The sequence below is a fragment of the Sorex araneus genome, chromosome 2 (assembly GCF_027595985.1).
Source record: "Sorex araneus isolate mSorAra2 chromosome 2, mSorAra2.pri, whole genome shotgun sequence".
Taxonomy (NCBI): domain Eukaryota; kingdom Metazoa; phylum Chordata; class Mammalia; order Eulipotyphla; family Soricidae; genus Sorex; species Sorex araneus.
Genome location: NC_073303.1, coordinates 135706733 through 135731741, shown reverse-complemented (window position 1 = coordinate 135731741; position 25009 = coordinate 135706733). Strand labels below are relative to the sequence as shown.

At 48.2% G+C, this 25009-nt stretch overlaps 1 protein-coding gene across 1 annotated transcript in view; it reads right to left on the bottom strand.

Moving 5' to 3' along the window:
- Nucleotides 1-1690: 1690 nt before the first annotated feature.
- HACD2 (3-hydroxyacyl-CoA dehydratase 2) overlaps nt 1691-25009 on the bottom strand; it is an 81811-nt gene continuing 58492 nt past the window's right edge. Inside the window, exons 5-7 of the mRNA XM_055128382.1 lie at nt 9422-9543; nt 6938-7116; nt 1691-2372 (exon numbers count right to left, since the gene is read on the bottom strand). Of these exons, the coding sequence (XP_054984357.1) occupies nt 2290-2372; nt 6938-7116; nt 9422-9543 (384 nt within the window). The 3' untranslated portion in view covers nt 1691-2289. The remainder of the gene's footprint in view (nt 2373-6937; nt 7117-9421; nt 9544-25009) is intronic.

Below are 25009 nucleotides of genomic sequence, written 5' to 3'. Positions count from 1 at the left end.
ATCCCATTGGGCCTCTGACCACGGCCCGGAAATGGATCCAGCTGACGTGGCCCCGCCCAAACATCACCTCCCTCCGCCACGCTGGGTAAGAAGATACGCTGCTGGGTGGTGTTAGGTGGTCTCCGTTCACGGAAAGACAGCCGCAGTGTCACGGGGGACATGAACTCATGCTAGCTGGAGACAAGGGGGCCAGTCACTTGGGAGGGACTGGTGGTCTATGTGCCATGGCATGCGGCTCGGGCTGTGACAAATACCATCTCGGCCCCGAGCCCTCTGGAGATGGGCACTGCCTGCTGTGTGCCTGCTGCCAGCTCCAGTCTGACGTGCTATCTCAGCTGCTGACACTCTCTTTCATACTGGCAAATTCTAACAGAAAGGTCTGAATAAAATCCCTGATCCAGCAATCCTGGAAAACCTGCATTCTTTATTCCCTCTTCCCTCGCTTCCAAAAATGACCCCTAACTAGGAAATTAGGGTTCTACTACTTATAACCAAGACAAACAATATAACCCAAATCGCTTCCATTTTATAGTAGAAATATACTTAGGAAAATTAGAAAAAGCATGAAAAATATTTCCCACATATTTTATTAAATACAAGAATAGATTCTAATCGCAACAAGCCCAAGTGAAGAGTGCTGACTTAAAGAAGTGGAATTTTAATGTTCGATTAAAAAAAATTATCTATTAGACATCCGCCTGCATTACACCCTACAAATGCAGTCTCTTCTCATTTTCATCGTATTTTCAAACGTTGATGAAAATAAACATTAAAAAAATAATCTTCTGGGGCTGGAGTGATAGCACAGCGGGTAGGGCGTTTGCCTTGCACGCGGCCGACCCGGGTTCAAATCCCAGCATCCCATATGGTCCCCTGAGCACTGCCAGGGGTGATTCCTGAGTGCATGAGCCAGGAGTGACCCCTGAGCATCGCCGGGTGTGACCCAAAAAGCAAAAAAAAAAAAAAAAAAAAAAAAAAAAAAATAATCTTCTGCTATGATATCCTGCTGATGTTAGCAATTATATTTTAAGTGGTAACAACTCAGTAAGCTGGTAAACAAGACTTCAAATGTTCAAGATCAACCAATTAAAAGAGAAAAAAAGAAAGGCTCCACAGAGAACACTGTTTAAAATCTAACGTGTATCTAAACTTGGGCTTTATGTGTTCACCAAATTCTTTTCTGACAGTCTTGAACACGCAGGTTAGCAAGCAGGGAGAGCAAAGGCGTGCAGGCCTGACAGCTGTTGTCACGTCCTCGCTGCCCTGGCTGCATGAGGGCGCGGCGCTCTGAGCTCAACTGACCCTTCCCTGCTTCTGGGTCCAGAACCCGGTGGGGACTAGACCAGCCAGGAGCAGGATCTGCACAGACAAGATGAGAACCTAAAGACAGTAAAGGTGTCAAAGGCCTAATCTTTGACGTTCCCAAGGGCTTCATTTCAGAAGCCAGTCCTTCCCCGCGCTTTGTAATGACAGGCACTCTAAATGACCCACACATGAGAAAAGTCACAGGAGGTGTTCTGAGAAGCGTGATGAGTCAGCCAGCCATCTCTCACTCGAACATGTTTTCCCTCTGAGAGCGACCGTCCTACCCACGGCGGGTGAGGCCGCAGGCTCTCGGACCAAGCACACACACTTACTAATGAGCGTCAGGCAGCAAGCACTCGACTGAAAACAGATGAAAGGGTTTGAGTCGGTTTCTGGTTCTGGGTCTACCCCAAGCTTCACAGACATATACATTGCATATTTCATTCACTAGCTAGGAAGGGCAAGGTCCCAGTCATGATGCACCTTAGAGCATTCCAAAGAACAGAGTTTGCTGCTTCAAAAATACAAGTCGTTTCCAGCATGCAGTCAAGCACTTTGTCAAGGGACGTGGAACACTGCAGACGGAGGAGGGCTCTCTACCGAGGCCAGCCAGCTCCGCCGGGGCTCTCAGCAGCGAGCGCTACGGAGCTCTAGTTATCAGGAAGAAAACAGGAGGGTAGAAAGCGCCAAATCCCTTTCTAGTGCCATCATAAATATTAGAACTTCTGGCTGAAAGAGCATGCGGAAATGGATTGGTCAGGATCTTTCATGGAACAGATTTTTTTTTTTTAAATATAAAACCCCAGGCCCAGGTGACACTGGATTTTGGTTTCTTCTTCTTTTTTAATATTTTAAAAATAGTTCTTATGTATTTTCTATGAAACGACTGGGAACTCAAAAAGTCTGCAGCATTTTTGATCATTGAAAAGTTTGTTTGTTTGTTTTTGGGAGGGAGGAGAAAGGAGTAGGTGCAGGACGCAGGAGCTATTCAAATTTCTTGTGTTCTTCAGTATGAGAAAGAACCTTTCTTCTCTGGTGGATCATGTGGAAGTATAACTGGGGAAAAACTGGAAAAAAAGGAGAGAGATGGTTAAGGAGGTCATTTAAGTGTTTCAGGCAGAGAGACAGTACAGGGGCTAAGGCCCTTGTCTTGATGTGGCAGCCCTGGTTCGAATCCCCAGCACCTTCGTACCCTGAGCAATGCCAGGGGTCAACTCTGAGCAAGGAGGCGGGGAAGTAGCTTGTAAGCACTGCCAGGTATGGCCCGCCACAGTAAATCAAACTGCAACATTCTTGGGCCAGAGGGACAGTGCAGTGGGGAGGGCGTTTGCCTGGCCAGCCTGGGTTTGGTTCCCCGAGCACCACCAGGAGTGATTCCTAAGTGTGGAGTCGGGAGTAGCCCCTGAGCATCACTGGGTGTGGCCCCCAAATCAACACTAAAATTAAGGATTAAACTGCGAGTTCTGTTCTCTGGCTCCCAACCACCCTCGTGCCCAGCACCGAGACGGCCAGGGGAGGGGAGTGAGCGGGCAGTGACCCACTCTGCTGTCACAGCCGTTACGGCCACCAAGAAACACTTCTTGTGCTCAGGGTAATCTCCATGTTTACCCTCGGAGTCCACCTCAACAGAGTGGACGAGCATGTGGAACGGAGCTATCATTTTTGCTTTACAGAGGGAACACTGAAGCCTCGGACAGGGCAGGCACCGTGCTTGGGGTCTCACAGCAGATCCCTGCGGAAGTCCCCACCGGGCTCTGGGCCCTGCTTGGCCTAAGCTTGCTCCCACCTCTCACCACCACCCGTCCCCTCCCCGCCCTGGGGGCCTCCCACAAGTCCTTTGGAGGAAGGTGACACTTGGCACAGTGGGGCACAGATGCTGGAGCACTGCATCTGCGCGACAAGAAGGTGTGCTGATAGAGAAGGGCCTGCAGAAAGATGCTGGACCTTGGCACTGGGTATTCGGACCCTCCTCTCAGGATGGGGGTGGGGAGGGCCGAGGCCTCCCCAGGAACAGATGCAAAGAGGGGCGGGAGGTCACTGGCAATCAACCTATGGGGCTAGGAATGTGAAAACGGCTCCGTGCCAGTCTCCCTCGGCCAGAACCTCCTGCCCAAGCGCCACAGTCCCATGGGAAACGCCAGGTCAAGCCCCCCCCCCCCCAGGGCTTGGTACACGGACGCCGTGCCCTACGCAGGGTGGCGGCCACAGCCTTCCTTCTCCTGGGCAACAGCAACAGTCTCGGTTTCCTTAGACAGTCGCACCCGTGCTCCTGGGGAGGTGATTTCTGCCACTGCCAAGTCTTCCCTGATAGTGTCTTTTGTGTTTAGTGAGTTCCGAGTTGGCCAAATTCCACACTAGCAAGCCAAGACAGTGGGTGTGCGTGCAGGGGACGGCGGGCAGGAAGTGGGGTGCAGCACAGGCCCAGCCTGTGCACACAAGTACACTGCGAGCAAACTGTTTTGGTAGAGAAGCCGGAGAACTGGGCAGGCTCTCTAAGGGGAAACTGGAAGTGAAGACATAATCAAACCATAAGGGATGCTAACTGTAATCATTTAAAATAAAATGTGGGGCTAGGCATCTTCCCAGCTAGGTTTCCAGTAAAGGGCAACTGTGCAGCGAAGAAAGCTGGGGGTTTGGTCACGGGGTGCTGGCTGTCACTGCTGGAGCGGGCGGCCTGGCAGCCTGGAAAGGGACCAGTGCAGAGGGTCCAAGGCAGGTCCCATTTCCTGGACCTTGAAGGGTAGTTACTCGGAGCTGGCCTCACGGGGCCCTGTGTCAGGGGGGAGGTGGGCAGGACGCTGAGCTCCCGTGAGTGCCTGGTTTTCCATACCCCGAGGCACAGACTCGGCAAACCAACACATGGGGTCCAAGCGGCAACCGCTGGGAGCCTGAAATGTGCCTCACGCTGACAGGTGGGGGTGGGAAGGGAGTATGGTAACACTGGGGGAGGGAAGATGTGATGCTGGTGGTGGAACTGGTGTTGAAATATATGCCTAAGACTCAACTATCAACAACTTTGTAAATCACAGTTCTTTAATTTAAAAAAAAAAAAAAGCTTTTGGGTTTCTCGATGCCCAAGGGAAGCTGAGCCAGGGCCACCAGCTCCTCGGGGTTGTGGTCTCCACCTGCCTCTCCTCCTATCCTCCCCCTATCCCTGGACACTGTCTCCGTCTGCAAGCAGGACATGGGCATCTCCTGAAGCCCACAGCACTGAAGCTAGTGTGAGTGCAGCAGCAGAGCAGACCAGGGGTGCCTTGCTGAGGACCCCCGGGAGCCTGTCCTCGGGGACCCTGAGGCACCCAGGCGAGGGCCCTAAGTGAAGGTGTTGCGCGTGGAACCCATGTTTAGCCTCAGGCCCCCACTACAGAAGCGCCAAAGAAACAAGTGAAGAAAGAAAACCAAATTTGGTCACAAAGACTGCTGGCCCACAGCGCCCCCTCCTAACTCTGGGGCTTCTTCTTATAAATACAGTTTTGGAAAGTTGGAAGTGTGCAGTTGGCTGGGATAAACGGTACAAATTGGTCTCAGTATTAACAACCTAAATTACTGAAAACATCCAGAGCAACTGGCGGAGGCCAGAAGCACAGCAGGAACCTGTCAACGATGAAAGAGATTTGCAGCAGAGAGTTGGTCTGAGCTGCCATGTTTGGGTGTGTGTGTGTGTGTGTGTGTGTGTGTGTGTGTGTGTGTGTGTGTGTGTGTGTGTGTCTATACGTGTGTGCGCGTGGATGTATGTGCGTGTGTGTGCATGTGCATGTGTGTTTAGAATTCAGAGGGCACTGGAATCTTTTTATCTTTCTTTGAAATCAACTGTTTATTCCTGTTCAATGAGTTACGCTGCCGTGAGACAGAAATTCTCTAGGCTTTCATCAAGCAAAGTCTCCTCACCGAGAGGAGGCTGAAGATAGAGGGGGACAAGGGGTGGGTGTGCGGGGAGGGAGGGAATGAAGCACACGTCACACAAAGGCAGCTGGGCCCCGGCTGGTGTTTTCTCTCCTGCCTCTCGACGGCCAAGGTGGGAAATTGCACGGCACCTGCTTCCCTCAGGAGCCCGTTGCACACAGGAGGGCGGAGGCTGGCGGCAAACAGTGGGCACGAACTGGCTACCGGGGCACCAGAAAGACAAGGAGGGACAAGCCAGTCCCCCCGACTGACTGGGAGTCTTGGAGCATCTGCGGAAAGGGCGCGATTCTGTCAACACGGCAGCCTTGCGCCGGGCTCAGTCTCTGACTGTCTCTCGCCGCCTGTCCAATCACCCCCCACCACGGCCACCTCCTAGGCACCCGGACCCCCACCTCAATATAACCTGCGACTCTGGGCTTGGCAGGGCTGTAACTGGGAACTGTTGCTCTGGAAACTGGAGAATGCGGCTCCGAGAGAGCAAAATTAGAAAGGTGAAAACCCAAACTTCATCTTTTTGTGGCTTACATTTTTAGACTCTTCCACATTTATCTTTTGTTTAAAAAATCAACTACATTTTATGTTTCCAGAGAAATGGCCTTGAGCCACCATGGTTCAGGCTCCACAGAGGAGGACTTGATAACTAATTAAGAGTGGAAAATGAATCATGGAGTAGAACTGATCCAAGAGTTTCTCCACGATAAATGTCCACAAGAAATCTGGATTTTTTTTTTTCTCACAGTGCATGGAACGCAATTTTACACAGAGGGACACAACATGTCGCTGATGACTATTAGGGTGATTCACTCATCTCAGGGTGTGGGCTGAAGGAAAAGCCAACTCTCTTGTCTGGATCCAACCTGAGATTTGAGGAAGAGTATAGAACTGTATAGATGAACCTGATGGCTACGGAAATGGCCAAAGAAGAGGAAATGTTAGCACAGGACCTTGTGTAGAACAAGGTATTTGGAAGTCAATCAGAGACTTAAACTCAGCTTTAGGATGCAAAAAACAGACTCACCCTCTTTTCCTCGGCCAAGAAGACTCACCCCATAAAAACCTCAAAAGTGGCCTTTGCCTCTCAGTTACAAAGAAAGCTTACAGGCACTCTGGTAATCTGAATATTTAAACCTGGAGCTGTTCGAGTGAAATATCTGGAAGTCGTCCTGAAGGGAACAGCATGTTCCTTCACATGGCCTCAATGCTCATTTCCAAACAAGGAAATAAGAAATACATACATATATATATATATGTATATATATATTTTTTGTTATTTGTTTCTTGTTAACTAGTATTGAGTCTTTAAAAATGAAGCAACTGTCTTTTCTGATACAGTAAACAACACAAAAATATTTTTACAGTTGTTCTCAGGAGAGAGTCGAGGCACAGTCATTAATGGGTTTTGGGTTTTTTTTTCTTGGTTTTGTTTTGTTTTCCACTCAGTACTCTTGCTCTGTATATGCTTGACCTCTCCTGGTACCCACTGTTTCAAACCCACACATGAATAAGGGCTACATTTTGGCAGCTGCACTGAAAAGGGTTCATCTTTATTCAATTACTACAGAGAAAATTTCCTGACAGCCACCCGTTCAATAAAGACCAGTGCATTTCGAATATGTTGGATTTTACTTGGATAAAATGTAAAAACCAAAGACATTTAATTCCAGCTATTTAAGAAAAAACACAGTTAAAAAAATCATACGTAGATATACATGCATAATTCTTTACTTACGTGGGATGTAGGAGATCATTACCAGTATTAGGAATGCATAATAGTCAAAGGAGAAATTGTATTTGTTAGGTAAACTGATGGAGTACAGGCCCGCCTGTCTGACAAAGGGCAGAGCAGCATATATTGTGAGTAACTCTCCTGACACGCCCATGGGGTACAGCACAATGAAAAGTGTGTACCTAAAACAAAACAAAATATCCATTACTGAGGCTCAGAGCCAGCAGGAGATGCACCCCCACCCTCTGACAGTACTGGTCCTTCAGAAAGCTACTATCTAGAGATTTTCCTATTTCCCCACGGTTTAAATTCAGACTTTTACAAAGCATTTATTGGAAAGGGCCCACAGCAGACACGTTCCTGAATGTTCTAAAGGAAATTAAATGTGTTCAGTCAGACCCAGGATTTGTCCTGATTCAACAAATAATTTTTCAAAATAAGTCCCTAAAAGATCCAAAGTGATGCCAAGTGCATTTGAGACGGGCTCAGTCATGGTCCACACAGCCCCGGGCAGGGGAGCCGTGGGGGCTGTGGGGAAGGAGTCTGGAGCGTGGTGTCTAGGAACCCCCTCAACCCACATCCCACAGTTGTCTGTGGACTAAAAAAGAGAAAAGAAAAAAAGAAAAAACAATAGCATATCCAATTGTGTCCGTTGCAACAATTTTACCAATGTCTGTGTAAGCTATTGTGAAAAGTGAAATACATGCTAATTAAAGAATTATATTCATAATATTCATAATAGCTTTTGCTCATATTATTATTCAATTAAAAATTAAAAAAACTATAATTATAATCACACGACAGAACCCACACCACTTTTTCTGACAGGGGAGGAGGCCTCTCAAACAGTGCTTTGGCCCCACTTGGCCAAATGGGTGAGATGGCTCAAAGCTCAGCCGTGACACAGTGATGTTTGGGCCCAGCAGTGCCAGGGCACCAGGTGGCACTCCCTGATGCTTGAGGGAGGAGCAGTCTGGGCACCGAGCATGGGCCTTTACGCCCACGAGGCGTGTGCTCCAGCTCTTTGCACCATCTCCCTGGCTTTCTGCAAGATTAGTAGTTTTTTTTTTTTTCACTAGAAAGGAAATGATCTATCTTTCAAAAAAGAATCCAGATGGCCACGCTATGAAATAAACGGAGCTCGTCTGCGGGCAGCACAGCATCCGTTCAGGGGGCCAGGCGCACGGCAGTTTTCTGTGACGGCCAGGGACACGGCGCAGGAACTGGGGACACCAGCCACTGCCCCTGCAGCCACGCTGAGCGGGTGGGCAGGGGGTCTCCCAAGGCCTGGGAACAGCCGCAGGGACCTTTCTCCTCCTGACGCAGGGCTGCGCCATGCACACAGCTTCACACCAGCCGCCCGCTGCCCGGGGACCACTCCAGCTTTCTCATTCCTTCCCTTTCCCTTTCTTTCTTTTCTTCCCTCCCTCCCTCCCTCCCTCCCTCCCTCCCTCCCTCCCTCCCTCCCTCCCTCCCGCTCTTTTTATCAAAACAGAAACCCCACGGGAAGGAAAGAAGAAAAACCAAAACAAAACAGGAAAATGGCACTCGCATCCTTTATCAGTGTGGGAACAAACTGCGCCCACACAGCCAGGGACCGGCCCTTCCCTCAGCGAGCCCAGCACTAGACCAGGGCAACGTATGTCTCTCTCCTTTCTCTCCCTCCCACAGTCTCGCCTAACTTAGAAAACTGCTCAACTGTGTCATGGATTAATGCAGATCAATGAACTAGTATTGTTTTTTTTTTTAAACCTAATTCATAACAAATATACTAGCAAAAATAATCAGAGCAAAATAAAAACACGCTAAAACTGCTTCGTAACATTTGCTATTAATTAAACTTCATTGGAGGGGCTGGAGGGGCAGCGTCACAGGTCAGGCAGTGTACATGCCTGCACACAGGATGCCTCTGGAGCGCCACAAGTGGCAGCCCAAGTGTGAGCACTGAGGCGGGAGCATCTCCCAGGACCACCAAATATGGCCAAAATCCAAAAGAAAAAAAACCCTAAGGGCTGGGGATGAAGTTTGGGGGCATAATACTTGGCATGTATCAGATTGAAGGTTCAAACTTTAGTACCCTCCCCTACACAATCCCCCACACGTCTGCTCACCACCAAATTAAAATTTGCCAGCCAGAGAGTGACTGTGTCATGGCAAACCAAGAGCCAGTGACTTAGACTTGGTCTAATACCACAGTGCAGAGAATCATGAGCAAAACTTTATATGGACAGAAAAAGGCATTCCATCAAATTTCTTATCCAACAATTTATCTGAGAGCAATTGATCCAATTAAAAGAAAAACCTTACAGCTTAAAGAATGTAAACTAATGCTTCCATTAATCAAAGTTAAATAGAGACCCTTACCTGATGTAACCTACAAACCAGACCTCTACCCAGCCCCTGTCTCATACAACCTTCTTTCCAGAAACTGGAGGCAATGTCATGGACAACTTCAAAAGTTAGTCTTCATTCCAGGAACATCTTTACCTGGCCCACTTGATGAGGTAAGGCAGATGGTTTAAAAGGCTGAACGTATAGAAAGAGTAGCGGATAATCTCTGTGATTGTCCAGGCGATGACAAACAGGAGGACACTGTCTTCACTCTGGACCTGAGGGAGACACAAGCAGAAGCAACACATGAACCGCTTCCAGAGTGCGATGCTCCTGGAAGAGCCGGGCTGGCAGCGGTCGGACCCACAGTCCCTGCTCTCTAGCCAAGGCGCGAACACAGCCCCAAGGAAGACGTGCCTGAGATGACCACCGCATGAACGCGGCGAGCGGGAGTGCAGGAAGGAGCCCAGTATGCTAAGGGATGGACACTAACTGAGCCACAGCCACTAGAAGAAACAAACAAGACGGGCGAGTTTTTGCATGTTCACTAGCTGGCTTGACTGGGGATTCTCTCAGTTAGTTCACACTGGGAGAAGAGCAAGCTGGTGAAAACCCAAGGCCCATTAACAAGAATTTTAAGTCGCTTTTGCATGACCAGGAGGAATCTGAGGCATCTTCAGAGGGAATGTGGTGGTTAACTACCTCTGAAGCCTCCTGTGTGGGCTGAGTGAAGGGAAGAGAGTAAGAGCTGATGTATAAGGCAGGAACCCCTTATCTTCCCACGGGGGCTATAGACTTGGCCTGCGTTAACTGGAGGACTGAAGCAATGTCCATGCTGGTCACAGTGGTCAGACACAGAACTGTGGGATTTCTAGTCTTTCATGAAACTCTTTAATTGGGGTGTGTGTATGTTGTTGGGACCAACCTTAATTCATGTTGTGTGCTTTGCCCTACCAAGACACTCTGCTTTAGAGCCACTCCGGGCTCTGTGGCCAGGGGTCATTTCCACTGGCACCTGGGAACTGTATGGTGTCAGGACCTGATCCCAAGGCTCCTGCATAGAGAACACATACTCAGTCTGTTGAGTTCTCTCTACAGCCTCAAGTGAGAAAAAAAAAAAAAAAAACCACCATTTTGTTTATTTAAACTTTTAAAAAGATTTTGTTTTTTGAGTCACACCCCAAGAATTCGGGGCTTATTCCTGGCTCTGCACTCAAGGGTAACTCCTGATGGGGGACCTCATGAGGTGCTGGGGACTGAATCTGGGTCTGACCCCTGCAAAAAAATCTTTTAAATAAATAGTTCATTACTTGATTTCTTGGGAGATGGTCTTATAAGATGTCTTAGGGTGCAAATCTTACATGAAAATTTATTCCTGTGGCATTAAGCTCCACATTTTCCCACCTCCCTATCAGCCAGGCTTAATATGGGCCTAGGTACTTGACAACCAATAATAAAAAACAACCTTGCACCCCGAGTTAAATTTTCTTGCATCCAAACAGTGCAGTTTGGAGCTGGAGAGACAGTTTAGGAGGTAAGGCTGGCCTTGCGTGCAGCCGACCCCAATCCTGTCCCTGGCATCACATCCAGTACCCCAGCACTGCCAGGAGTGATCCCCGACAGGCAGAATCAGTAAGCACTGAGCAAGCTCAGTACAGTGACCTCCCCAGCCCTTCAAACCGAGTAACAAAAGTGCAGCTAGAGTTTGATCTGGATGAGAATTTCAAAACAATCTGAGCCATTTCTAGGACATAATGGATCTATTCTGTCTCTCTGAACGCCCAGCACAGCAAAGGTGCGGCTTGCTAACCTTAACTTTTGCTTCTTTGCATTTGCAATGTTAATAGTTTTTAGCACTTATATTCTCCTTTGGAAAGTGTACATGGAGCAATCCACCTACACAATGAAATAAGTAGTCATTTACATACCTATTAACTAAATTGCCCTGACAAAGAACTTCATAAATGCATAGTTACTATTCCCTAAAAATAATCCAAATTTTATACCGTCAAGAGCAAGAGAACTTTTTGTTTTCCTGGCACTCATATTAGCCAGAGTGAAGTGAAAGCGAAATACCTCTAAGGCTTTCATGTCTCATTTTTCACTCTTTTCCCCAATCTTTGCTTAAAACCCATCTGCACTAATATATCATTTCAGGGCATACTTTACTTTTTTGATGTATTTTGTAATCCTTCTCATCTTAAGGAGATATGTTTTTACAGCTCTGGGCTAAAGATCCCTGAGTTATAATAAGAAGTTCTAATATTTTGCATTATAACCACCTTGAAAGCAGATAATGTGCTTTATTCATCTTTTAATTCTCAAAAGTTCTGTTTTTTTCATGAGTGAGTAAGAGCAAAATAAGTGTGAAACAAAATAAGTATTTGTGAATTCATTTCTACTCAGATCACCCCAGGACTCAGTTCTCTGCTTTTGAATAGCTGGCATTAGTTTCAGGGAATCCTTAAGGCTTTCGAATAGCTACGCAAGCCAACGGCACCCCCAGCCCCAATCTCCCACTCAGACCCATTTTTAGAGGTTGTTTGATTTCATGCCCCTCCCCAGCTGGACCTCAATCGGAGGAATCACAACCAACTCTCAGGTCTGAGCAGAGTAGGAGAGCGTTGGGCTCAAAGTAAGGCTGTGAAGATCATGGCACAATTTTAAAAGACTGAGGATGGGGCAAACGACCATTTTGCACAAATGAAATCTTCAGATCAATTGGAAATGTAGCACCGTTTAGTCAGAGAGGGTCCAGTCAGAAATCAAGGTGACAGGACCTGCAGATAATTATCCAATGACACCAAACAAACAGGGGCAGAAGGAAATTGGTTAAAACTGTAAGCTTAGTTGGAAATGATCATTTTGGATAAGAACTGAGTGCTGAAAGTAGGCAAGGAACAAAGAGCATAATTTCTCAGTACCTGTACTGCAAACCATAATGCCCAAAAGGGAGGTGGGGGGAGCTCCACAGAGAAAGGCGGCGGGGAAGGGGGCTGGGGGTGGGAAATGTACATTGGTGGAGGGATGCTGGAACACTGTAGTAGTAAAGTCTGACCATGAGCAGCTTTGTAACTGCACCTCACGGTGATTCAGTAAATAAATGCTCGCCAAGGTGCAGACAGCTTTCCAAGGTTCACTTAACTGTCCACCAATAGCTGAAAATATGGCATATACACAGAAAAGACAATTACTCACCCTTAAAAAGGGATGAAATTCTGAGGGAGAGGGAGCACTCCTGGATTTGATCCCAGGCACACGTGGTTCCTGAGCACCACTTCTCTGGGGAGCTGCTGGATGTGGTGTAGCCCCCCCCAACTCCTGCACACATAAACGAAGTCCTTATACTATATGGATGAGTTGTGTAGATACTAAATAAAGTACGCTGCTTAAACAAGCAAGGTCAAATAGTGTGTATGCTTCTCCTCCCAGGGCTGCAGCTGGGAGGCCTGGCTGTCTGCAGGCGCAGAGCTCCAGCCGGGAAGAGAACTGTGCCAGAGGTGGACGATGAAGGGGCGGCATCACCAGACCCCTGACAGGACTGGCTGTATGCGGAAACATGGATGAAAGGGCAAGCTTCATGTTATATATCTTATCACATTTTAACTTAAGAAAAATAGTGAGATAAAACGGAAAAACCTAGAGACACACAAACGAACCCTGGACCCAAGCAACTTGCCGCAGAGATGGCCCTGGACTTCACAATAGGCCATTTCCGCTGGAATGTTCCAGACGGGGCAGGCACCGTCCCTCTGCCTGTTCTCTAGGAGCCCCGGCGGCACCATTTTCTAGAAGTCAGCGACAAGCTCCAGGTACGGGTGGCGGTGATGGCAAATGCCAGGCCTCACGGGACAGGGGAGGAGTGGGCTCTTCTTCCCTGGTCCCGATGGGACTGAGAGATGATGCCACATCTGGCCATCGTCTACTTAAACTCCCACACAGCCATGATCCAGAGACACACAAACGAATCTTGGACCCGAGCAACTTGCTACAGCGATCTCTTCAGACCCTAATTATTAAAATCTTAGAATTCCTAGAGAGTGGCCAGGCAAGCTACCAAGAGTATCCCACCTGCATGGGAGGGCCCGGCAAGCTCCCCGTGGCGTATTCGATATGCCAAAAACAGTAACAAGTCTCACAATGAAGACTGGTGCCCACTCGAGCAAATCAATGAGCAACGGGATGACAGTGACAGTGACAGAGAGCGGCTGCATGACATTATCTTGTATCCATAACAAGCAATACAAAACACATTGTCTAGCATTGCCTTTTCGGCAGGTATGAGCAATGGTGGGACTGGTCTTGGAATACTGAAGGTAACTAGAGTAGAGAAATAGAGTATTGCGCAAACTGTCTGCCACACAGGCAGGGGGAGGTGTGAAATACTAGGGATTTTGGTGGTGGAGAACATGCACTGGTGAAGGAACGGGCGTTTGATGATTGTATGATCAAAGCTCAACCATGAAAGTTTTGTCACTGTACCTCATGGTAGATCAATAATAATAATAATAAAAAGCAAACAGAAGGGGGGCTGGAGCAATAGCACAGCGGGTAGGGCGTTTGCCTTGCACGCGGCCGACCCAGGTTCGATTCCCAGCATCCCATATGGTCCCCTGAGCACTGCCAGGGATGATTCCTGAGTGTAGAGCCAGGAGTAACCTCTGTGCATCGCCAGTTGTGACCCAAAAAGCAAAAAAAAAAAAAAAAAAAAAAAAAAAAAAAAAAGCAAACGGAAGGCTCTAAAGGTAAAGCTGTATGTGACTTTGACTAGGAAGATGGTGTCAGCGCAGATGAAGAACAGAGCTGTCTCAAGAATCCCAGAGGCCTGGGGTTTGGGGCAGGTGCTGCACAGAGCAAGCTCGCCGCAATGGTCTCAGCCCGGGCTGCTTCTGGGGCCAGCCGGGGTCGCTCGGGAGGGCCCTGCGGTGAACTGCTTCAAGAGACCAGAGGTGCATGAGAGGTACCGACGGCTCTGGATAAAGGTCACAGGGTGTTTCTCCTGGCTGGGTCCCGACACAGGGTCTGTGGCTGTGTGTCCGGCGCTAAACACACCGGAACTGAGAGCACTGAGGAGACTACAGAGGGGGAGAGCCGCCAGCTAGCCTCCGAGGAGAGTGTCCAGCAGCTGGTTTTGGAAAAGAGCAGCCGACAATATGAAGAAGGATGAAACTTGCAGAAACTGAATTTATTTCAGCTGGGAAAGAAAAACAGGTAAACTGTAAGAATGCTTCTACTCTTTCAGGTAGGGGGTGGTCTGGTGATGCTTGGGAACCATATGGGACTGGCAACATGCAAGGAGAGTCTGTGACTTTCGGCTCACACCCAGCCATGCTCAGGGAACACTCCTGGAGATGCATCATTCCTGGATGCAGGGATAATGCGAATCCTTTTATTGAACAGTACCTGCATTTCCTTCTCTTTGTTTTGTTTTAAATGAAAGCAGGGGTTGGGAACATTTTTCTAAGTACTGTGGCAGTCTCCTTATCAAGGCCAGTGATGCAGAACTGATACTGTCTCACAAAAGTGAGGGGTAAAGCCTGTGTGGCTCCGGAGACTTTGTTTAAGGGTCAAAGAACTAGGATTACTAAAAAAACTCAGTTCAGTTCAGCAGCTTTTAAAATTGGAGACTGGAAACATGGTATTTGTTAATTAGGAAGAACCAAAGTTTTAATAAGTCCACAGAGTTTGCATGCAAGACCATCCAAGCAACATCACTTAGTTCTGATAGCTGAAAGGCCAAACCCAGAAACTCTTAAAAAAAAAAACTCTTTTAAAAAGTTGCTCATCAGTCCAGCAGCTGATGAGCAGATAAGACGTGACATACATCTCTAGAAAGGAATTCTATTCAGCAACATAAACAAAAGAAACACTGGTGTATCACTACGCAATACAACTGATGGGTGCAGGAGGCCAAATAAACAGACTTGCCTAATCTTACTTACGTGCAAGTCGGAGAGACAGAGTCGGCCTAACGGGTGCCAGGGACTGGGTGCGGGAATGGGAATTCACGAAGGAGCTCACTGTGGTGATGGAGATTTCCACAGCTGCATTAAGGGATAGCTGTGCAGCTGGTAAATATTCTGTAAAAGCGCTGAATTGAAAATGGATAAATTGTATGGTATTTAAATCATAATGCCCCCCCCCGTTTTTTTTTAAATAGCTGGAGTGATAGCGCAGTGGGTAGGGGCTGACCCGGGTTCAATCCTTCTGCCCCTCTTGGAGAGCCCGGCAAGCTACGAAGAGTATCCCGCCTGCACGGCAGAGCCTGGCAAGCTCCCCGTGGTGTATTCGATATGGCAAAAACAGTAACAAGTCTCACAATGAAGACATTACTGGTGCCCGCTTGAGCAAATCGATGAACAACGAATGACAGTGCTACTGTTCTTGTTTAAAATTGTTTAGGGCTTGCTCAAAGGGCTGGGGCATGTGTTTTGCAAGTGGAAGTCCGAGGTTTGATCCCAGCATGGCATGAATAAGTGAGGAGTAGCTCCGAGCACTGCTGGGTGAGCCCATCCTTCCCCAAAGCATGTAAACACCTCCTACCGCCTCTGAAGGGAAATGGGGACCGAGAGAGAGGGGATGTGGTTCTCTCCTCTTGGGTTATAAAGACAAGGTTTAGGTCATGGTGTCACAAACGTCGGAAGCCTCATGTTCATGACCCAACAGGGCAGCCCGGCAGTGCTGCCCGGGGACTCTCCCCGCGCCTGGCACAGGGTGCTGGGCGGACCCTCGAACTCACTGCGCATATGCGCCGGGGGCGGGCGGCGGTGCGGGTGTGGGCGGCTTGTGTACCCCTGCCAAGGCAGTTTACACAGCAACTCAAGCTGGAGCAGCAACTGGGTGGAGGAGAAAATCCTCCACACACAAACAGCCTCGTATGTTTGCCGCAAAGGCTCCGGGAGCACCAGGCATCCAAAGCTGTCATTTCACTACGCAAAGAGCAGATGGAGCCACAGGAGAAAGCGGCTATTGTGGAGGTCCAACTCTCCCGAGCACTTTGGAGCCTGCTGCCTGTCATTCTGGCTATCCCAAAGAATCCCCTGGCCTTGTTTCACGGGAAGCATTCCTTCCCTCCGTCCCTTCTCTAAGTTCCCTTCTTCTGGAAGGGATTAGGGCCAACCGGAGAGGCAAGGTCTGGCATCTGCTCCTGCCTGACCCGGAAGGGAGTGTCTGTCTCACTGAGCACTGGCCGAAACACCAAAGCGTGTTCTCTCATCAGCGGCTGAGCTCGAAGCCTGGTGGCTACTATTGTGCATCAGGTCAAACCTGGCTTTCCCTTCCTGGGCCCCATGTCAGTCTGTAGCCTTCCGCTGACACTGAGAGTGTGCTGGGAAAGCGGTCAGCAGAGCTAGAACACAGTGGGACAGATGAGGAGGGACGGGGAAGCACCCGGAGAGAGCAAGCAGAGGTTTCGTGTCAATGTCTCCATAATCTCTTTCTTTCTTTGGTGAAGCAAGAAAGTCTTTACTGAAACTTATTTAGGAAGACGTGAGAAGGGAAAGGCAGAAACACCTGTGAGAGAGAGAACACAGGTTTCTTCAGAGTGGTAGCAAGCAGCAAGCTTTGAAGAAACAAAGACGAGCGAGATCCGTGTTCAAGGAAGAACACGGGCTGAAAAAGCTGATAATCTCCTTTTTAATGTGTGCTAAAATACACATGACACAAAATATGTCACCTTAGCCACTTCAAAGCATATAATTCAGGGGCATTAAGTTTATTAGTCAGGTTGTCTACCACTGTCCTTTTCTAGAACTTGCTATCGCCACAAACCCTTTATCCAGTAAATGGCCCCATTTCCACTCACCTCCCCCAAGAACCACTATTCTGCTTCGTCTCTAAGGACTTGTTTATTCGTCACGAGGACTTACTCCTTGATTAAGAGGACAATTAATACTCATGTTCTTTTGTCCTGCTTTTTGGGTGTCTCTTTTTTTTTCTTTTCTTTTTGGGTCACACCCAGCGATGCTCAGGGGTTACTCCTGGCTCTGCTCAGGAATCACTCCTGGCTGTGCTTGGGGGACCATATGGGATGCTGGGAACTGAACCTGGATCGGCCGCGTGCAAGGCAAACGCCCTACCCACTGTACTATCACTCCAGCCCCATGTTTGTATTTTTTTTTTTTGTCACACCTGCCATACTCAGGGACCATTTGGGATGTCGGGGATCGATCCCGGATCAGCCACGTGCAAGGCAAGCACCCTCCCTGCTGTCCTATAGCTCTGACCCTCCCTCCAGTTTGCTATTATGAATAATGTTGCCATGGAACACTGGGTGACAGGAGCCTGTTTAAGAAGCTATTTTGACTTCTTTTTATTTGTTTTGGCTTTTTGGGTCACACCCAGTGATACTCAGGGGTTATTCCTGGCTCTGCACTCAGGAATTATTTCTGGTGGTGGCTGGGGGACCTTATGGGATGCCGGGGATCAAATGCCGGTTGGGTGCATGCAAGGCAAACGCCCTCCCCGCTGACTACTGCTCTGGCCCCTCTTTTTACTTCTTGGGGCCTGTGCCTAGAAGCAGAACTGCAGGATCATGATAACAACTACAGTTAACTTACTGAGAAACTGTCACGCTTTCCCATAGTGGTTAAACTATATTCCATTCCCCCTGACTCTGTGTAATGTTTTCCAAATCTTTACCAATATCTATCATTTTAGTTTGTTTCTGTCAAATTCTTTGTTGTTGCTTTTTGGTTTTGGACCACACCGCGCTGTGCTCAGGGCTTACTTATTCCTGGCTCCACACTCAGGGATTAGTCCTGAAGGGTTTGAGGGACACGGGTGCGGGGGGTCAGACCTGGGTCGGTCTCCCGTCACTGGCTCTCCTGCCAGAGCGGTCACCCTAGTGAGTGTGGGAGGTGGCTCACCGTGGCCTGGTCATGCACTTCCGAATGAGTGGCCATGCTGAGCATCTGTCCATCTGCTACAGGGAAATGTCTATCGAGGCCTTTCCCACTACATGGTCCTAACCGCTCCTGTGACACAATGATGCACTCCTGAACAAAAGGGCTATGGCTTGAGAAACGTGCCTGGAACGACCTTGTCACTGTGTCAGTGTTGGAGTGTAGTCACACAAGCCCAGATGGTGTGCCCAGCACGTCGCACACGGCACACCGGGAGCGAGGGAGGGAGAGGAGAAGGCAAGCTCGCTTTTCCGGGTCAGGGATGAGACCATCTGAGGTCTTGGTTCAATCCCCAGCACCGCACAAACTTGGCCCCTCTTTCTTTTTCACGGGGACATGCAGTGACGCGTGGGGTTGGCTAGCGCTGAGCCTTCGGTGCCCGGGGACACAGGGCTCAGGAGCCGAGCTCAGGGCCCATGGTGTTGGGCGCATACTGCTACCCTTCCAGCGACCTCCCCATCCCCAAAGTCTGCTTCTCTGCACAGAAATTATATAGAGATTTTAGTTAAAAGTTAAGACAAGTTCATAAACACAGAGACAATAATAAACGGAATATTGAGAGACAAAGCCCTGGTTGTCCAGAGCAGTGACCACCCACTTACCTGCCCAGGGGGGATTAAGAGTCACTGGAGCACCACTTTGGGAGCTGGAGGACGTGTGGAGCTGGAGCTGGCAGGGGGCGGGAGTGGGGGGCCGAGAGGTGGGCAGCTGGGAGCCAGACCCCTGGACACAGGCTTTAAAATGGGCTCTTTGGAGAGGGAGGATGGGAAAAAGCACACTGAGTGTGGGGCTGGACAGCAGTACAGCAGGTAGGGCGGTTACCTTGCATGAAGCTGGCACTCACACCCCATGGGGTCCCCGGAATACTGCCAGGAGTGACCCCTGAGCACTGCTGGATGTGGTACCCCCTCAAAAAGACAAAAAAAATGCCCAAAATATGAACACTGAGTCTTGGAAAAAGGGATGGAATGACCTCATGACTTGATAAAAGATAGAGCTATATAAATACTGTCAGTATATATGTAATGAAGGTGTATGTACTTGTGTATGAGAACACACATATACACCACATGTGTATGTTCCAGCTGCCTCTCCTGAGGTCCAAAGCAGTGACACCTCAGCAGTACAGCCACCTGAGCCCTGACCCCCTCCCAGGGTCCTCAAACCATCTCAAAGGACAGAATGGCCGACTACAGCCCAGGGCAGGGGGGTCCAAGAATACAGAAACCCTTTTGTCGGAAAGTAAGAAAATGCCTGATGAAAGGAGACAAGTCCAAAGTTGACCAAATAACAATTTTAGCATCAAGTGATAGATTATGATGGACTGACTTATAAGAATTCATGAGTCTGAAATGATAGAAATAAAATGAAAAAAATCCAATGGGTGGGAGGGATGCCTCTTCCTCATGGCGGGATGCAGCTGACAGCCGTTCGTGTCACAAATACCTGACGATCGTCACAGAGGCGGCCGGCACAGGCAGGAGTCATTCCTACCGACTCCGAACCACGACAAGGTGACGCAAGCCTGAGGCCCAATGAGCTGGGACTGAGGTTAAGGGCCGCGGGCACACGACGAGCAGCTGCAGTGCTCCCAAGTCTTGGGGTGCCCCACAGGGGCCAGACCCCACTTCTGGGCACTCCTGCCAAGTACGGGCAGATGGAGCTGGCGGAGGAGAGGGGCAGCCCTCGACAGAACGCACAGGGTGGGCTGCAGGGTCAGCCTTTGTGCACAGCGGGGAGGGCGCTTGGTTGCATGTGGCTGACCCAGGTTTGATCCCCGGCCCCCCATAAGGTCCCTGGCCCTCAGGGAAGGATCTCTGAGCACAACTACCTGTGTCCCCAAAACCAAAATAAATAAACGAGACACCAGTGGGCAGATCCCACAGAACAGACTCTCAGTAATTCCGGGCCGTGCCTGAGACGTGGATGGCGGGACGGTGCTCGGACAGTGGGTGGATCTGAACAGGCCTGAGCAGCCCCAAGGTGACGTGTCATCTCACCTGTGTCCTGGGTGCTGGCTGGAGGCTGTGGACAGGTGACCTGGGGTGTGCCTAAACACGTTCCTGAGTGTTTGGGGTGATCAGACAGAGCTTGCTCTCAGGGTTCAAAGGAAGCTGAGTGCCAACGGCAGCCCCAGAGCCAAACAGGTGCTGGCATAGATACAGGGGAGGGCACGAGCTGCAGTGGCCGAGTGGAGCGAACAGGAGAGCTTCTGTGCACATTTTTCAAAATAAAATTATTTTTAAAATCACCTAAGTGCTTAGCAACCACCCTGGGGATACAATTAGATGCAAATACAACACTGGCTCCTAGAGATAATATTTTTGATACAAAATCTTTGTACTGGAAGAGGCAGGATTTAACCTGGATTTAAAATAAATAAAAGAGACAAGAATATTTTAAGCCACAGAGATAGTACAGGGACTTGCCTTGCATGCAGCCGACCCCGGCACAACTCCTGGCGACACCTATGGTCCCATTCCCCTTCAGAGGGGACTCCTGATTGAAGAGCGAGGCGTAGGCCCTGTGTGGTCCCAGCACAGCCAGGTGTGGGCCCAGACAAACAAAATCAACGTGAAAGGTACATTTACAACAAAACCTGTCAGTAAACAACAACAACAACACAACACAACACTCAGAGGGGCACTTGCGAAGGGTACTGTTATAATGGTTAATGCTGGCACTGAATGTGCATTAGCAGTTATTTTATCTTCACTATAGAGACCCCCACAGGCAGATCTCAAAGCTGATTTAAAGAGGGGTTAACTTAGTTATAAGGCAAAATCAAATTTTTAATAAATGCTTTCGATTAGGATAATAATGATGATTAAGATAATAACTCCCATTAGCAGAAATAATTGTCCCTGAAGTCAGATAAAAGTAATTATGTATAAAAAATTTTAGCAGTTAACTGAGTCTATTTTAATATGTGTTAAAAAAATATTCATTTCTATGTGAAAAACCTATCCGCTTGAAAACTCTGATGTAGAAAAGAATTCCAAATAGCTGGGTGAAAATCTGTCAATTTTTAGAGAAAAGTTAGGTGATCGGACTGTTAAACACGACACATACTGGCTGGGCGCCTGCTAAGCCAATTCCCGCTGACACTCACCAAATCTCGCACAATCCAGAGAGCACCAGGGCAGGGTGGGGACGGCCCCTGAGGAGCTGGTGCCAGGGCCGCCCTGAGTGGGCCGTGCCCCGTCCATCCCTGCGCTTTCCTGCCCTGCCTTCTGGCCGTGTCCTGCTATCTCCCTTTCTGACCGTTTCTGCCCGTCTCAGAGCCCAACACAGCTCCTGGAGAATGGAAGCCACGGGATAAACACTGGCTGAGTGACTGAGCGAAGAAACACAGTGACCCACCTGCGTGCTCTCTGGGACATGGCAACCCCCAGGTAAGGTGAGGGCCAGGGCCAGGGCCAGGGGGCTGCTGCTGGCCTATGGGGTCAGCCGGGGGCTTGGGCAGGAGAACAGGGCCATTCTGATGATGACAAGCTTGGTCCTTGAGGTGACTTTATTAAGCTTTTTTATCTACTAAATTCTTGTAAAAGGAATTCCACTGCTGATAAGAAACTGAAATGTAATATTTATCTGCAAGTGGAAGTTCAACAAGATTTGAATTACTAATAGTTCATTCACATGCCGATTTCCTGTAGATAGCATTTTTTATGATTTAGTATTTACTAAATTCCATGATAGGGCACACATCTAGAAAACACTTTCTTTTAAAAAATGGGATCTACAAATATGAGTGTTGGGCCCCTTTGCCCTTGTTTTGACCCCCAAACAATGCTTAGGGAATTAGGGAGTAATTCTTAACTCCTGGAAATAGTCACCAACCGGGCCAGTACTTTTCTCCTTTTGCTATTGGTTATGAAATCAACTCTTTGACTTCCAAACATGCAATGAAAAAAGTGTATAAAGCATGCACTCTACAAAAATATGCATTTGTGACCAAGCCAGACATGCAGCTCTGAATGCTAATATGTTTCCGTGGAAAGCCCAACTTTAATGCTATCATACGCTCAGGTCCACTTCCAAACAATCCGAAAAGAAGGGGGTAGGTGCCAACCGGCCTCGCTGGTCACACGGCAATGGGACAGCGCGCCAGAGTGCATGTCCGGAAGAAGAGGGACTCGTCCTTACAGGAAGTTCCTCGTATGGAAACTGACATGACGTTTGTCTATGATGCTGTGGTAGGACGAGAAAAACACATCAGGTCCTTAGGAAAGTGCTGTCCACAACTGCAACTAATCCGTGAAAGAATAAAATTCAACAAACTAAGTCCTACTGTCTGTACGAGCTGCTGGGGCTCTCTGTGAGCTGCTGGGTGCTCTCAAGCCCAATCACCGAGATAATGATTCTCGTTTCTGTTTTGCCTTCTGTTGGCCCAGTGTTAAACGAGGACGAACCTGTGGGCTTGTGTTTAGAGCTTAATAGGTTCTACCAACTCCAGGGTGCCGCCAGTGCTTCCCGATACTCTGCGGCTCTGTGTGATTCTCTCTCCTGAGAACATGTGAACTGGAAAGCTTTCATGCGCCTCTTTCCTTCAACCCAATTCAAACATGGGGATTGCATCAGAATTGGTTATAAAACTGAAGCAACACAACTGGAAGATAATACTCCCAGCAGGGCGGCTACGGCCCAGGACAGCGGGGCAGAGTCACTGCAGACGCTCCAAAGCTCTGCTGCTGGACCCAAATGTCTCCCAACACGCAGGACAAGATTTCTCGTGTTCAGAAACCGAATGGAAATGTCAGAAGAATGTAAAATTCTATAAGGAGCCTGAAGTGCTGTGCTTTTTATTCTGTGACTGTAGGAACTGCACGTTTTCAGTGAGAAACTTGAAAGGAAAGCTGTATTTCTCAGAGTTAAAAATATTAAAGTCATGACAAATGTCCAGTTCATATAAGTTCTGCTTGGGTCTGCATGGTACCTTGGTGATAGTTGAGTCAGTTTTATAAATTGGGGGATTTCACATTTTAAAAGCAACAATAACAACAACTGGATTTCTGCTTTTCCTTTGGCAAGTTCAGACCGAGCCAAAGACAGCTGCTACTGCCCTGGTGAGCTGGTACCTGCATCTCTGCTCATTGTGGAGCTGTCTGGCACCTGGGAGGCAAAACCTGCTGCCAACGGATCAACTCGGCTGCAGAGGGCAAAGCACCACACGTGTTATTGTGTTATCGCAATAGACTTGAAAACCCCTAACATTTCAGAAACCATCAAGTATTATTTGCAATCTTATTAGTTTGATTACTTTTTTACATACTTTTCATCGAATCAATGACTTCAACAAAATATTCCTTGTATTTGGCCCAACAAGACTGCACCGAGGGAGAAGGCAAAAAGATGCACAAATTTCAAGCTTGGGTTATTTTGGTAATTTCTTTCTAGCACACAATATGATCAAAGGGGTAAGATGTAAAAAGGCTACCCATTTAAAAAAAAATATGAAGTTAGAAGTCTTTAATGCATCAAACATATAATAATTAGTTTTCCCTCTTCTAGAATATAAATAAAGCACATCTCAGCATGCATCCATGCTGCTCACACAAGAATATCAAGTCACATCTTACAAGTTCCCGAAGTGCACCACAGTTTCACTTCAGGCTTGAAAAGGGTCCTCTCTCTGGAAAATGCAGACAACTTAGTAATAATGCGCTTCACTTGACTTTGTCCATGAGATATCACAGCTTATGGGGAGAGCTCTGCCTGTACAGGGCTTCTGGATACGGGAAAGCAGGAAAAAGTTATTGAATGCCGGAGGAAACTGGACTATGTATATGCATCATGGTGCACACCTGTTTAAAGCAGTGTAGAGGCAATAATTTTTAACTTTGCTGGCATATTTTAGCTATGCTCACGCTGCATGCCAATCATCTCACTTTCACACACCTATATTGTGTGTGTATTTCACAGGAACAGAGGAGGGGAGGGTCTCTCAGATGAGCCAGTCTGCGGTCCTCAAGGCTCCCGGTGAGAAGAGAACCTGCTGCATTCACATGCAGGCCAGCTGTCGGCAAGCCGAAGGGACTACTTGTGCATCTTTAATGAAACGATCTGATACCCCATATTCATGCTGCAAAATGCGGTTATGCTGAAAAGCTGCAGCATATAAAGGACTGCTTTGGCGAAGGAGCAGATAATTTGAGAGAGTTCCTCCTCCTACATATTAAAAGTTTTCAAATGAATATTAATCAATGCTTTAAAAATGCCACTCATTGTACTGTGGTGCACACCTGTTTAAAAGCAGTTTATAGGCAATAATTTTTAACTTTTCCTGACTTTACTGGCATATTTTAACAATGCTCACGCTGCACGCCAATCATCTCACTTTCACAGTATGAAACGGGACTCTCTGAGTTCATTAGGATAAGAACAACTGACTGCACTCCTAAGGCATCTTGAACTCAAAGAGGAGAGAAAAGGCCTGTGAAATGGCTTTGCCCAAGGCACATCTGGGGAAGGGGTGGTGGGAGCACCAAAGGCAGCTGAGGGGGCCCTGACAGGCAGGCAGGGAGGACTCCTGCCCCCCCCCCCCCCCACCAACAGCCACTGCCAGCCTGCACAGGCGGGAACACATCCCCACCCCACAGCTGCCAGGGAGGGGGGTCTCTCAGTCTCTCAGACAATTCAATTTGGAACACAAAAAAGGAAGGTCCTGAATTGAGAGAACAGAGCACTTCAAGTATACTATTTGCATTCCTTTTGGGTTTTTTTTTTGTTTTTTTTTTTCAATAATTCACAGTCACATATTCATAAGACAAAAACCGAATTGACTAAAATCAAAAGAATGGTAATTAGTGTTACAGTGATCCTGGCACAGTCTAATACATGG